The 14740-nt window shown below is 30.1% G+C and overlaps 1 protein-coding gene across 1 annotated transcript; it reads left to right on the forward strand.

Annotated features, from left to right (window-relative positions):
• The first annotated feature begins 8141 nt into the window (after positions 1–8141).
• LOC108322635 (glutaredoxin-C9) lies at positions 8142–8584 on the forward strand. Its single transcript, XM_017554786.1, has one exon. It carries the CDS (start codon positions 8171–8173, stop codon positions 8582–8584), a length of 414 nt encoding a protein of 137 aa, XP_017410275.1. The 5' UTR covers positions 8142–8170.
• Positions 8585–14740: the final 6156 nt, after the last annotated feature.

Raw genomic sequence — 14740 nt, forward strand, 5'->3', positions numbered from 1 at the left:
TTATCACTACAAAAATTATTAAAATCACCGACATATTATTAACGACGACTGATGATTTGTCAATAAAACACATTTACTGACGGATTAGAGATTTGATAGTTGTCAGACGAGCTATAGTCGTCGATAATGGACTTCGCAATTTATCAGTAGATATATTTATCTATAATATTATCGGTAAATGACATCAGTCATTATCCACGAACAATAACAGTTGGTAAGTTCTTTAAAATTATGAAATCATTAAATGGGTTTCTCTTCTCCCATTTTCGAAGGTGCATAACTCTTCTCCCCCAACCTCTCCTCTTCTGTTATAAAAGTCCAAGAAGTAGAATTTCCACTAAATTTTTCCTATGAATTGTACAAAGATACACAAATCCCGTAAATATAAATTTCAATACGAAAGTATTACTAGGGTAAATTTCTTTTACATTTTTATTTTGGAATACTCAAACCTGTTTATTTTTCTTCTTTTCTCATAAGTCTTACATAGTGTTCCTTTACATGGATTTATTATTGAAATGAAATAGGAGGTATCGATTTGCAATTATTTTCTTTTTCTGTTTGGAGTAATTTATAGGCGAGTGCAAATGTGGAATAGCGGATCAACATCTCATCCCATCCTGTTTCATGTGAAGAAATTTGCATGTGAAATATGTTGTTTTACAGAACTAACCTGGTTTGAGTGTGTCATGTTTGCCACTTTTTGGTGGTGTTAGGTTAGGAGAGTTGTTGGACCTGTGATGGAAATGATGATGGTGAAGATCATTTATTTGTTTTTTTTTTCATGTTGAGATAACTAGGCTATGGAAAGCTCGGTTGTAGAGACAATTAGGATGTAGAAATATCTTGAATGTAAAGACAGTTCAACTGTGTTAACAACTTGATTGTGGAAACAGATCAATTATAATTAAAAAATTGTATTCATTAAAAATAATTCTAACTCATCTTAATATCATTTTATATTACGGTCTAACATCAATTTTTTTTTTATAATATTACTTTTTATTAATTTATAAAAACTTTTTCCAATTTATCACATTAATTAAATATCTCACAAATTTTACAATAAAATTTATTTTCAAATTTATTTAAATCCATTATTTCTATATTCCTCGAATCATTCCTCCCAATTTTCTTAGAGAGGATTCTGGATGATTCTTGAGTTCGACAAAATTGTCATAATCACTTTCAAGAACATTACTTTACACTTATACACCTTTCCTTTATTTACGTTCTTCCCCCTTTTCTAGATCCTATCATTCTTTCCATACCCTTTTCTCATTCCCCTTCTTCTTACACATCTTTTACTTTTTGACAACAAGATTCTCTTCAAAGAAGGAAGACAAAAAAAATAAAAAATTGAAGCTTTATCACCTTTCAAAGTAGCAACCTCATATTTGCCAAGGTTACCAACATTAACTCCTAACAATCTGAAACGTGGACACTCTTCTTAGGTTTGGTCGTGACCACTTATCACTATGTCTCATTCCTATTAAAAAGTGGGAATGGTTTCAGCACGGTTTTGGACACCAACAATGGATTTTGGGACACGTGTTGCAAGAACAAAAGGAAAAGTTCAGTACGCAATAAAAATGGAAAAAAGAAAGAAAAAAAGAAAAACAAAAAGAAAAGTAAGTGAAGTGGTTTATTTGCCACTAACTAGATAGAATGTGATGTGGTGATTTCTTTTCTGTTTGTATTTATATATGTTTTTTGTGTTTCTTTTTTCTTCTTCACTAATTTTTATAAGCTTCTCAAATTATAAACAGAAAAGGGGAGAAATAAAGAAAAATAGCAACACGATAATGATTTTTCTACTCAATCTTTTTAATAATTTTTTAAAAGTAAATACGTTTTTTATTTGGTATAAAATGATTGTGTTTTGGTTTTAGTTTCTACATTTTTTTTTCTTTCTTTTTTCACCCGAAATTGAAAATCACTAATTTTGTATTCTTGTATTATGTGACATCCATAAACTGATTGGGGGTTTAACTATAACAAATCAAGTGATCATAAGCATATCTAAAATACTTAAAGAAAAATTCTAAGATCGGTAATAGCTATATTATTTACTAGTTATGAAGTGGAGGTTAGGAATAAAAAATAGTGACTTCAAAACAGGATGAAAAAAAAAAATCACAAAAGATTAAATCAAAAACTCATATATAGCAAAGCTTAAAAAATTAATTTTTTATATTTCATACAAATAAAAAAAGGCAGTTTAATATAAACCGGTCGAAACCAAACTCCCAAAATGTACACAGACTAATAAATATACAAGTTATTTTTTTAATTATCGACTATTTATTATGGTGAAAAACTTATCATATATTTTTTTTATGTTACACAATCATATTAATTTCGGTTCGTAACACTTTTTTGAGAATGTATTAGCTTAGATTATTTATTACATGAAACAACAACTAATATATTATTTTGGACTATTTTAACCTAAGATTTCTCTAAAATAAGTTTTGGAACTATTCATCTTTTTAAAAATTATTGTTCTTCCTGTGTAGTTTGGATAATAAAGTTTTCTTGTCTTGTATCTAGACTTGGTCAAGGCTTGTATGCAAAAATAAAGTTGGTTAACTTGTTGTGTAAAAAATCAACATTAGGTAGAAAGTTTTGAGAAAGTTGGCGTTTACAAAAGATGTCTTGGAGATTCAAATATTTAAAACTTCTCAATGTTTAAGACCAACAACTTGAAGAAGGACAAATGTCTTCTTAGTTATCATAAAATGAATTCTTGTTTCAAGGGAGAGCAAATCATACTCAAATCACCATAGAGGACATGTTGATTATGTATGTTTTGAAAAACGACATCCAAAATGTACTGTCTTAGTATTATGGTAGACAATATCGTTAATTAAGACTATATGTTCTTTTCATGGAGAACAAGCCATGAAAAGAAACGAAGGATCCTTCTAGGAATTAAGGGCAGGAAGAATATGGATTCTATTCACGTTATTTATGACGTTGATTTTCGAAAATAGATGCTAATAAATTAATATATATTATTTTAGATTTTACTGTTTGTGAGATGCGAATCTGACACTGTTTACTGAGTAGTGTTAGTTTTTGTTTGTTAGAGTATACTTTTATCAAATATTAAGTATGAATTTTCTTATAGTTTGGAAGTATTTATGAGTGAGAAATAGTTGGGGATGAAATGCAGGGTTTATTCTTCTGGTAATTATTAAAGCTGCTATTCTGAGAGACATGGACTTGCTTGCTGCAGCTGAAGCCCTAATGAAAATGATATTCGGAAAGCAGGAGTGATTTAACCAATATGTTATTATTTGTCTTAACAAAATTGTGAATAATGAATAATGATATATTCAAAATTTAATTTAAACATCCAATCTTGATAACTCATCTAACTTTTTCGTTCTTAACAAGTCTTCTTTGATAAATACTGATTCTATTATGATTTGTGGTACTTTCAGTAGGACAAGGATTATATATAGGCTGTTTGATATTATTATCATATTGTTTTTGTTTTCAAATTACTAATTTTCTTGAACATTGTTTCTATTTACTTTCATCAAGTTACGATCGAGTCAAGGAAAAGGCAGAGACAGAAAAAAGCAAAATGGTTTCTGAAACTGAAAAAGTTGTGCAAATGGGTTTTGAAAGAGCAAGAGGTATAAACATATGCATACAGTTCAAACCCAGCACACAACAGCTACTAAACGCAGTTGTAACATCCATACCAATATTCAGAACTAAACAAATATTGTATTTTGAAAATTAAGATAGTAATTCACAAGCCTAGGGGTGACTGAACTATATATTAACCAATGCACGAAAGTTTTGTTTTTGAAACGGCAAAGAAATATTGAATCAACATATAGTCCAAAAACTGTCACATGAAACCTCTTCATGACAGCAGCTCCCTGTAAGGTTGAAAGTGTCTTTTGATTTCCACATAATCTTAACTAATTCTTAGAAAGTTTGAAACTTTTATCTAACTCCAACACATGAATAAGAGCCTGAGCCGAAGAGTGCAGGCCCTCTGATGTCATAAAATACCACCATACCATGTATATTCATAGTATAGTTACGCAGGGGAACAATGAAAATTATGAAGAGAACTCGAAAGGGGTTTTAAACGGTGGGAAGGGATTACAAATGGTCGAAAGAGTTTTAAACGGTGCAAAACCCTAAAGGAACCAAGGAACCTTAGAATGGATCGATTGATCGGTGGAAAAGGGGTTTTAAACGGTGGAAATGGATTATAATCAGTAGAATGTGATTATAATCGGTGGAAGATGTAGATCGAAGGTGAAATGGTGTTTAAATGAAGTTTCAATCGGTTAAAGATGAGAAAATGTGGGAGAAACCCTAACCTGAAGGTGAGGAAGATGCTCTATGATGGTGAAGGATGAGCTCTCGCGCCACTGAAATCTCGAGGAAGACAACGCGAGAAATGCTCTATGATGTTCAAGAGAGAAAATAAGGCAAAGAAGATGTGAATGCTCCTTCGTGAGTGAGTGAATGTGAGATAGAAGATGTGACGAACAACTTCAAACGCCAAAGATGAGCTTCATCCAACCATCTCGACGATCAAACGAGAACAATGACAACAGAAATGAATTTTTGCAGAGAAGAGAAAGTATTGTGGAGAAAAGAAATTGAATATGTAAAATATTTCATACCTGTTATAATATTTAACCGCTATACATCAATAATCTATACTTGTTATAAGGTTAACAGGTATAAAAAAAATTTATACCTATTTGGATTGCAACTTGTATAAAATATTTGTATTTTATTACAATATTGTCATTGCATCACTTTTTATACTTGTTTTTTTGTAACCAATGTAAAAAAGTTTCTCATATTTACAAAACAAAATTGCTATAACACTACTTTCTATACTTGGTGAATTTTAACCGGTACAAAAAATCGCTATAAAAAATACATTTTCCACTAGTGAAGAAAAATAAGAAGACTGGGAGGAGAAAGAAAAAGACCAAATTATAAGATTTAGGTTTAATACATCATTTGGTCCTTACTTTTAGGGGTTTGGTTCAAAGTGATCCTACCCTTTTAAAAAAGTTTAGTAAGGCCCCATATTTCGTGTTCAATACGGTCCTTTTCGCTCACGCCGTTAAAAACATAATGGTACAAATGTCACCGTGGTCAAACCTGAGTGAGTTGTAGATGAATACATGACTCAAAGAATTAAATGTAGAGAGAAACGCAAATGACTGTTTGAAGAATTAAATGTAGAGAGAGAGAAACGGCTTTTAATGGTTGAAGAGAGAGATATTGATGTATTGATTAGAGAGAGAATATTTCTCTCGACACTACCAACAATGCACTAGTTTTATACAATCACCTCCAGATTCCACCCTATATCACCCTATATATTATTGCACACAATAATAACTCAAAAATGATATAATTTTTGAAACCCATAAAACTAGATATTTCACTGTTAGGACGACATCAATATAACTAAAACAAAGAATCCTTGCTTATTAACAACAAAACTGTGACCATTAGATAACCTCTGCACCTCTTTCATCAATCTTTATATCTTCAAAGAAAAATTCTTTAGCTTCCCTAGACCTATTTTATAGACCCAAAATTTAAAATCTGCACAACGAAAACCTTATCCTGTAACCCTTCACCATTCTTATAATCCACTCATGCAACCTCAAAATATCATTTGCATACTTTACCTATCAACAAGGGACATAACAGCACATGCACAACAACAATTTCATGCACTTGATATTAACCATATTATGATTTCCCTCCCAAGGTAGCTACCACGAAAACCATTAAATGTCAATATCAAGAACTCTTTCTAACTCTCTGGATTCCAATGTCTACACTATACAGGAAGAAAATATAATATTTCTCTTCATCTTAGCGTGGCCCCCACATGCATTGAAACTCTTCACTTGCAAAAAGATACCCAGCTAGTGGCTTCCCCGCGCCCCCGGGTCTCGTCGGATTCCCTCCAATACCCACCGGGATACGTCGGTGCAGTTCCCCACCGGTCTTGGTCCGACAGTGGTGGCGACGGCGTGATGAATGCGTTGAGTTATTTGACGAATATTCTCACTTCGAAGGTCTACGACGTAGCAATTGAGTCCTCTCTACAATTGGCGCCAAAGCTTTCTGGGAAACTTGGGGTTAAGATTTGGCTCAAGAGAGAGGATTTGCAATTCATTTTCTCATTTAAGATTCGTGAAGCTTATAATATGATGGCAAAACTTCCTAGGGAGTTATTGGAAAAGGGAGTTATCTGCTCTGCGGTGATTGTTATGTGAAGAGGGTTAATCCAAAGGTGAGGATTATTGGGGTGAAGCCTCTGATGCAAATGCAATGGCGTTGTCATTCCATCATCATCAGAGAGTGATTTTGGACCAAGTTGGAAGATTTTCAGATGGTGTGGTTGTTGGGATTTGCACCTAACTTACGTCATTTTAATTTTTTTTAAGTATTTACATAGAGTAACCTTTTCAAACGTGTCACGTATTCATCAAACTGCATAGCTTACTCAGGTTTGGCCACGGTGGCATTTGCACCGTTATGTTTTTAACGGCGTGAGCGAAAAGGATCAGATTGAACATTTTTTAACGAAATATGGAGTCTTACAGAACTTTTTTAAAAGGTAGGATCACTTTGAACCAAACCCCTAAAAATAAAGACCAAATGATGTATTAAACCTAAGATTTATTGACAAATTTTACTTATGACTAAATTAATCGCTAATTTATCGACTAATATTTATTAGCATATTTGTGATAGTTATCGATAAATTTTGTAATCTATTAGTAAAATTTATTAATGAACCTTTTATCGATGAACTTTTATTCTTAGTTATCGATCAATAAACTTAAATTATCAACCAATTATATTTATCAATAATAAACTATTTTTTTATTACGAGATTGAGAAGATTTAAATGATATATTTTAGATTTTTTTATTGATGGTATAGACCAATTACAATTTAGTCTTTAAAAGAATGTATGTATTACTTAAATGTGTACGAATTCCTCTAATTATTTTTTAAGATTTACGATAAATATTTTGTAATTGCACTTTTTAAATATCAATTTGCAAAATTTCAAAACAATTTATCAAAATAGGTATGTAATAATATATATTATGGAACATTTTACTCATTTTGGGAATTAAATCAAAATCTCCACTTAAATACTAAAATATTATTTTATATGTTAACTTAAAATAAGACTGAAATAATATAATTATTAATTATTTTAAAATACAATTAACATTGATCCTCGTGTTCATGAAATTAGTATGATAGGTAGAAGAATCAATTCAAAAAAAAAATCAAGTGTTCACATTAAATATATAATCTACTTTTTTTTTTCTTTTCAAACAAGTTATAATTGTTTATAATGTACTTTTTTTTTTCTTATTTAGATGTTTAGATAAGTAATTTTGAGGGAAAAAAAAGTTTAAAACATTGAGAAATTGGGTTGCTTTTACCTCTAACTCCACACATACTCTCAATACCATTTAACCATTTGTTATCCTATGGTAATTAATAGTGAAATGAAAAAGTATATAAAGATTTGAAATTTCACTATAAGCTTAATTGTTTCCTAAAAATCGAAAAACATAGGCAGAGGTTGTTTGAGAGAGGAATTAGAAAAAGTTAATGAGCAGCATATATATGTGGTATGCATGTGTACCAGCTTTTGTCTTTGCTTATCATGCATGTATGAAGTGTGTCAGTCTCCTCTGAATTCTTGTTTCCTATCTCTTTCTCCTTCAAACAAAGTGTGATTCTCTCTTCTCTTCTCTTCTTTCTCAATATTCCTTTTCATCTCTCCTTATTTGAAGATCACACACTGACGCCATAACCTTTCTCTCTCATTTACCCTCTAACATTCACAATCGATGATCCTCTTTTTCTTTTCTCATTTCCCTTGTACTACTTCCTCGTCAAACTCACTCTTTTTGTGCCTTTCCACTCACTCACTATACTTTGACTCATGCCATACCACCTTACACAAACCTCCATGCAATACTATGTAACAACATATTATCTTATTTTATGTCTCCCAACATTTCCATACATTAAAATATCTCACCTCAACCATGTCTCGCTCTATATAATCTCCAATACTCCTTTCTTTTTCCTTATCTCCAAAACCTCTCGCCAACATATCAACATGCAAGTCATGAAATCTCTCACTCAAGTCGACCCAACACCGCTCCAACAGCCACAACCACCCTCTTCCTCACTCTCCCTAGGGCTCAACGTCATGAGACCCTATGAGATGGTGCACCACTTGGTCTCATGCAACGCCGTCGTCGTCTTCAGCGTCACCGACTGCTGCATGTCAACTGTCGCCAAGCGCCTCCTCTTCAGCCTCGGCGTCGGCCCCATTGTCGTGGAGCTTGATGAACAGGCCAACGGTGCTGGAATCCGGTCTGTCCTCCACCAGCTTGCTGGGGTCCAGCAGCCTGTTCCTGCTGTCTTCATTGGTGGGAAGTTTGTGGGTGGGGTGCAAACCCTCATGGCCAGCCACATAAATGGCACCCTGGTTCCACTCCTCAAAGAAGCTGGAGCTTTATGGCTTTGAATTTACTTGTTTTATGTGAATCTCAAAATAGATAAGGTAGGATATGGAGCAATGATATTGATAGATCCATATTGATATAAAATAGGTAGATGAAAAGGTGTATTTGTGTTCTTCTGAATATTTCTAGACATGTTTGTAATTTTCAATGGATGATTATATATAATTCACCAATATTTTGATTCACTCTCTCCATCTTTACAAAGTTTTTATTTTTTCTAAGAAATAGTTTTTTAATTAAAATAATACTGTAATCATATGGAAGTAAAAAAATATATGCAAATTGTTTTGAAGAACAAGGATGAAATCGAGACAAGTGAACCAGGCCGAGAGATATTTTAATGAAAAAGTAAAAAATAAAAAATTGATGTATATATGTTTTTTTTTAATGTTTGAATTTTGAAACGATGATTAGTCTATTGTAGTATGAATGGGTTGGTTTGGTGATTTTAAAAACTAATGTTGAGCCAAATTGGGTATTGTGGATTTGTTCACTTTTTGTTCTGTGGTTTGTTATTTTTCTGAGGAAAGGCTGCAGAATGACCTCACTCTGTCATGCATGGTCATGGTATGATAAATAGCCAAATTTTGGAATTAAATTGAATTAAATGTTGTAACATAAATGTGCCATTCAAATGATCTTGAGAATGTAAACTCTCAGTAAAGTATTCATTTTTTTTTGGCTCAACTCATTTACATGTTATATTTTTTTCTTTAGTTAAAATATTTTTTTCTTCTTCTATTACTTCATCTGTTTCCTTTTAAAATGTTATAAGAAATCTCTTTATTTAACAATTTTTATTATAAAATGTTAATAATGTTATATTAATTAATATAGTAACAATCTTATATAAAAACTAAAAAATTAATCTAAAAAATCACAAAAATATTGATTTAATTCAAATTTATATTCAATTAAATCAAGCAAAACCAGGTTTGATTTTCAAAATTAATTTCAATCATTGTTTATAAAAAACGAAAAAAAAAACTGATTCCCAAACACTCTAACACCCGTCATTGCATGAATTATGCATTTAGTAAGATAAAAGATATAAAATAAAATGAAAAAATGTCATAAGTAGGGTGAATACAGTTAAAAATAAATATTATTTCAGAAAATATCCTTGTAAAATTAAAATTAATTAATATTTCAAAAGGAAATAACTATTTTATCAAGACAAAACAGATAGTTTTCTTGATTTCTATAAAATAGTTATAGATGAAAAAATAAATAATGACTAACAAAATATTCAGACTCTTAGCAACTCTTAATTTCATTATTTATGACGCTGAAAATGATGGTTTTGCTTCATGCTTAAAGTTAGCACACAAATTTATGTTTCTATCAAGGCATGGAAATACTTAGTTTACATTTTTGTTTTTATTTAAGAGATATGCCATTGAGCATATCATGATGTAGTTCAAAACAATCATAGAAAAAGGGACAAATATAGTTCTTTGTACTTATTTAAAATGTAAATTTTGATTCTTGTTAAATATATATTGTCAACTTTGTTAAACATAGTTCTTTGTACTTATTTAAATTCCTTTTAAATATATAAAATGTTTTTTACACCACAGTGTATAAATCGTCAATATATGTGCGAATATTTAACTTAAAAAATTCTCAATGAGAAGGAAGGAAAATTAAAATTTGAATTAATTTGTTAAGAGACATAAATTAATACTACTTGTGCCATTAAAAAAAGAAAAGAAATTAATGTGTAATTTAATATTGAATACTTTTGGAATAAGGTAATTAAAAAGAATATGAAATGAAGTTGGGTGATGAGCCTCTTTTGGAGGGACCAAATATATGAAGGGAAAACAAAAAGTTACCGTGATTGAATAACATACAAAAATATTAAAAAATTGGAAGGAACATGTCATGGCACGCCGATTAAAAGTGAGACCAGCTGTGCACAGAAAATGATTATGGTGATCACTGATGAAACTAAGATTTCATGTCTTTATTGTTTATCATATTGATTTTGACATAACATTTTTAATGCTTTTTTATATTGAGTTATTTATTATATCGATTTTGACATAAATTTTTTAATGCATTTTTATATTGAGTTATATATATATATATATAATTTGTGGTGATCTTAAACTAGTTTTGTATAAAATAACAGCATAGATTTAACAACAATAAATGCGGTTAAGAAGGGAATTTAGAATAAATCAAATTAAAAAATTCATTCATAATGATGTTTTCATTTAAAATTTAAAATATATATTTTAAATTTGGATATACGATAGAAGAGGTTCACTTATAACATCAATAAAACCTAATCTAATTATCTAAAAAATTAACATCCTTCTTTACTTAAGACGTAAAGACAATGTATTGATGTTTGTTTTATTTTTTATTTCTATTTAATATTTAGAATTCTAACATGAAAATGGTCTTATATTTATAATTCATAATTAAAATATTTTATTAAAAATGATTTTAAATTTAATTTATTTTTATAAAATTAATTTGTAAATGAAAATGAAATATGTATATATTTTAAATTGATTTTTCTTTAATCAAAATAGAATTTTTAATAAATTTCATTAAAATAGATTTTAGAAAATTGTCATATTATTTTAAGAAATAAATTTGAAGTTTAACTTAATTTATAAAATTGATTTCTAAAATAAAATTTAGATGTATATATATTGATTTTATTTTGGAAAATTCCTAATAAAATGATGAGCAGAGGATATGAAAATTGACCGTGATGGAAATGTGAAGACATGGGAAGCTTCCTTTTTTCCGAATCCCAATCTCTGTTTCTCTGCACTCCGCTTGCGTTTGACCGTTTTTCCACTTTCTTTGACCGTCACTGCTCATTTACTCTCTTTTCTACTTTATTGTTATTGTTGGTTGGAGTATCTTCAAATGTTTTTCTTGTAAGAAATTTTACAGATATTATTAATTGATTTGTAACATTGTGTGTCAAATGTTTAAAGAAAAAAACAATGTCAACTTAATTAGATTGGAATAAAATAATTTTTGTGAAACTTGAAAATATTTGTTTTTAAACTAATGTATTCTTTTAAGGAAAATATGGTAGAAACCTCTTAACTAAGTGAATGGTATGATTATTGAAATTTTACATTTTGGATTGAATTACTGTAAAAGGATTTTTCTATGATAATTTTATACATTAATTACGTAAATTACAATGTGGTAGCAAAATTGTAATATTTATGAGTTTTCTATATTAGATATTTAATAATTAATTTAACAAACACCATAAAACAATTCTAAGAATATCACATCTAAAAATAGTGAGGTTCTATATCGATTATTAAAGAACTTCAATAAAAGAGTATTTAAAAAACTTTTAGAATAACATTCAGACTCCATTTTTCTTCTCTTCTTTGCAACACTATATTGTTGCATTCTTCTCAAGTCAAGTTTGTTGCCATTGCGTTCTCCTAAATATCTATTAGTTGTCATGTTCAATGATTGGTGCTTATATTACTAGTGAAAACATGTTTTGAACTTCTCTATAGAATATTATGGTGTAGTCTTGATTCAAGTTCATTTTTAATGTCATATGTTTTAAGTTCTTCTTTTCAGTATTCCATTTCTTTTTATTTATTGTTCCTTCCATTGATTTTAGTTTTTGGTTTTTAATAGCAAGTTTCAGTTGCAAGGTTAGTGTTGTTTATTATTGTTAGTTTGATTTTTTTCATTTGGTATTCAATCACAATTATGGTGAGTTTTAAGCACCAACTGAACCATCTCTTCCATTTTAGCTTTTATTCCTTATTTGGATAACTAATTCACTTGTTTTGATTTATAGTTCTTTCAAGATCTCTTTCATTTTCAAGTATGCATAATCCTTAGTTCATTTTCCCTTTCTAATTAACCTTGTTGCATACTAGTTTAGTTAGTGCTCCTTTAATTTAAGTCTCATTGATTTTAATTTAACTTTAGCACATTACATTTTACTAGTTGTTTATTACATCCTATTTTCACAATTATTCTTTATATTTCTTAAATCTCCTAAAACATGTTATTTTGCATTCAATCAATGAACTCACATGACAATGTTCCTTTGCCTGACCTAGACTAGCCTCTATGTTACATTAGTTAAGGGAAAACTTAGTTTTATTTAGTAAGGCTTGTGCAACACAAAAAAGTTTTTTATTATCAAAATGATGTTGTTGTCGGGGAACATATTCCATTGAGTCTCATTGATTGATTTTCTTTCTTTTGTTTGTATATAATGTCTCTCCCTTTAAATAATTAGTTTGCATTTGAATGTTATTCTAAGTCTCATAATGCTCAATAACAAAATTTTAACATGCATTGTGATCATTATGAGTTGCAATTTTCTGAACCATATTATGGACAATCATCATTTGAGCAGCCTTTACAGTGAGTCACAATTTTTTTAGCAGCTGCCGTAATTTTCTAAGCCTTATTATAACCATTTTGATGAACCAAATTTTGAGCCAATGGAACAATTTTCTAAGACATTATAATCATTTGTTTGAGTCATATTTGCAGCCACAGGCATAGGGCAATGCAAATTTCTTGATTGAAAAGATCACATGACACATAACTTATAGATGTACTCAGATGGTTGCACATGTTGAACAAAGTGTGGTAGCCACTTTTCAAGACCTTAAAACCCAAATTGGAGAGCTAGCTATTGAGATGAATGAACTGAAACAACAAAGAATCATGCAACATGTGATTGAAGAAGAGGAGGAAGAGTTGGAACTAAAACCAATTCTAGAATTGAAAAAAGAAAAGAAACAAGATCAATCTAAAAACAACTTGGATTTGGATTTGGATTTATCTCAATTTAAAAAAAAAATTATTTCATGTGATTGTAATTCTGGTTTGTACTCTATTTGTGATGAAATTAATCGTGCAATAAATTCACATTTTAACCTCCTTATATGTGTTAATTTTCCTCAAATTAGTTATATTCATATAATGGTGTTAGATCTATTGATGTTGTAGTTCATGCCTTTGATGTACCTACTAATTATTGTGTTGATTTGGAGCCATTGTTGCTACCATAAGCTACCAAGGGTTCTACTTTCCAAACTTCTTCACTAGATGAGATGTTGTTGCAACCATAGCAAAGTGCATGGGAGAAAAAGATCACTGCATGCATGAACAGATTAGCAAAATTGTTGAGCATGAGAATGCTACACTACATATTCAACTTCTAACCTTAGTTTGAAATTTCAGTAGTAGAGTGTTATTTTTTTTTTAGTTTGTGTGATTAGTAATAGTAAATTTAGCATAGTGAATAACATGGTAGAAAGTAGGTTGTGTTGTATCAAAATGAAAAAAAAAAATTTGATATATGGCCGGATTAAGTTAGATGCTAATTTTTGTACTTTATATTTTTCTTTTCTTTTTATTTTTAGTCTAGCATAGTTAGTTTCTGTTATTTGTTTAGGATTTACAACTTGACCTACTGGAAGTCGAGTTAGTGTTGCGGGTTGTTAGCTTGTTGCCAAGCTTCCGAGCTGTTGGACGACCGTGTTATTTAGGATTAAATATGGTTATCTTTGTTGTCTTAGTCACGGTTGTTAATGTTGTGATTGAGCCTTGTTTAAGTCTGCACTGTTGCACTTAATTGCAAAGAAGGTTTTGAGCACATGTTTAATTTTGATTCTCCATCTTTAGTTAGAGTTTTTAAGCCTGATTGAAATGTTGATGCACTATGTTTAGTCCGATTCTCATGAAATATTAGATGATGGATTAGATTTGATGAATGCTAACCTTAGTAAGCTTTGAGCCAAAAATTTTCATTGTGTGATTTATTCATGCTTGCAATGTGATTCATAACTTGATTGAACTCTTTTTTATTGTACTCTTATTTTATTATTCTCCATTTCCTTGCATTATTCTCTATTGCAACCTATTTTTATCCTAATTGACTTATTTCTTGGTGATTTCTCACCTCGTTATAAGCCTTGGATCTTAAAATCGTGATCAACCCAGCCTTAGATTTATGAGGAATCTTGGAACTATTTTGAGCCCTATTGAGAAGTCTAAGTGTGAGGGAAGAGGTGCAAAGTATGTTCTTATGCATTGTGAGAGTTTGGAAGGGTGTATGAATGAGAAAAATTGAAAAATATGAAAAAAATAAACTGAAAAAGTGTATGCATTGAATTACAAAAGGGAAA

The sequence above is a fragment of the Vigna angularis genome, chromosome 4 (genome assembly GCF_016808095.1).
Source record: "Vigna angularis cultivar LongXiaoDou No.4 chromosome 4, ASM1680809v1, whole genome shotgun sequence".
Taxonomy (NCBI): domain Eukaryota; kingdom Viridiplantae; phylum Streptophyta; class Magnoliopsida; order Fabales; family Fabaceae; genus Vigna; species Vigna angularis.

Excerpts from the sequence above, each read along its gene's own strand:
- LOC108322635 (XM_017554786.1), top strand. The coding sequence starts at position 8,171 with ATGCAAGTCATGAAATCTCTCACTCAAGTCGACCCAACACCGCTCCAA.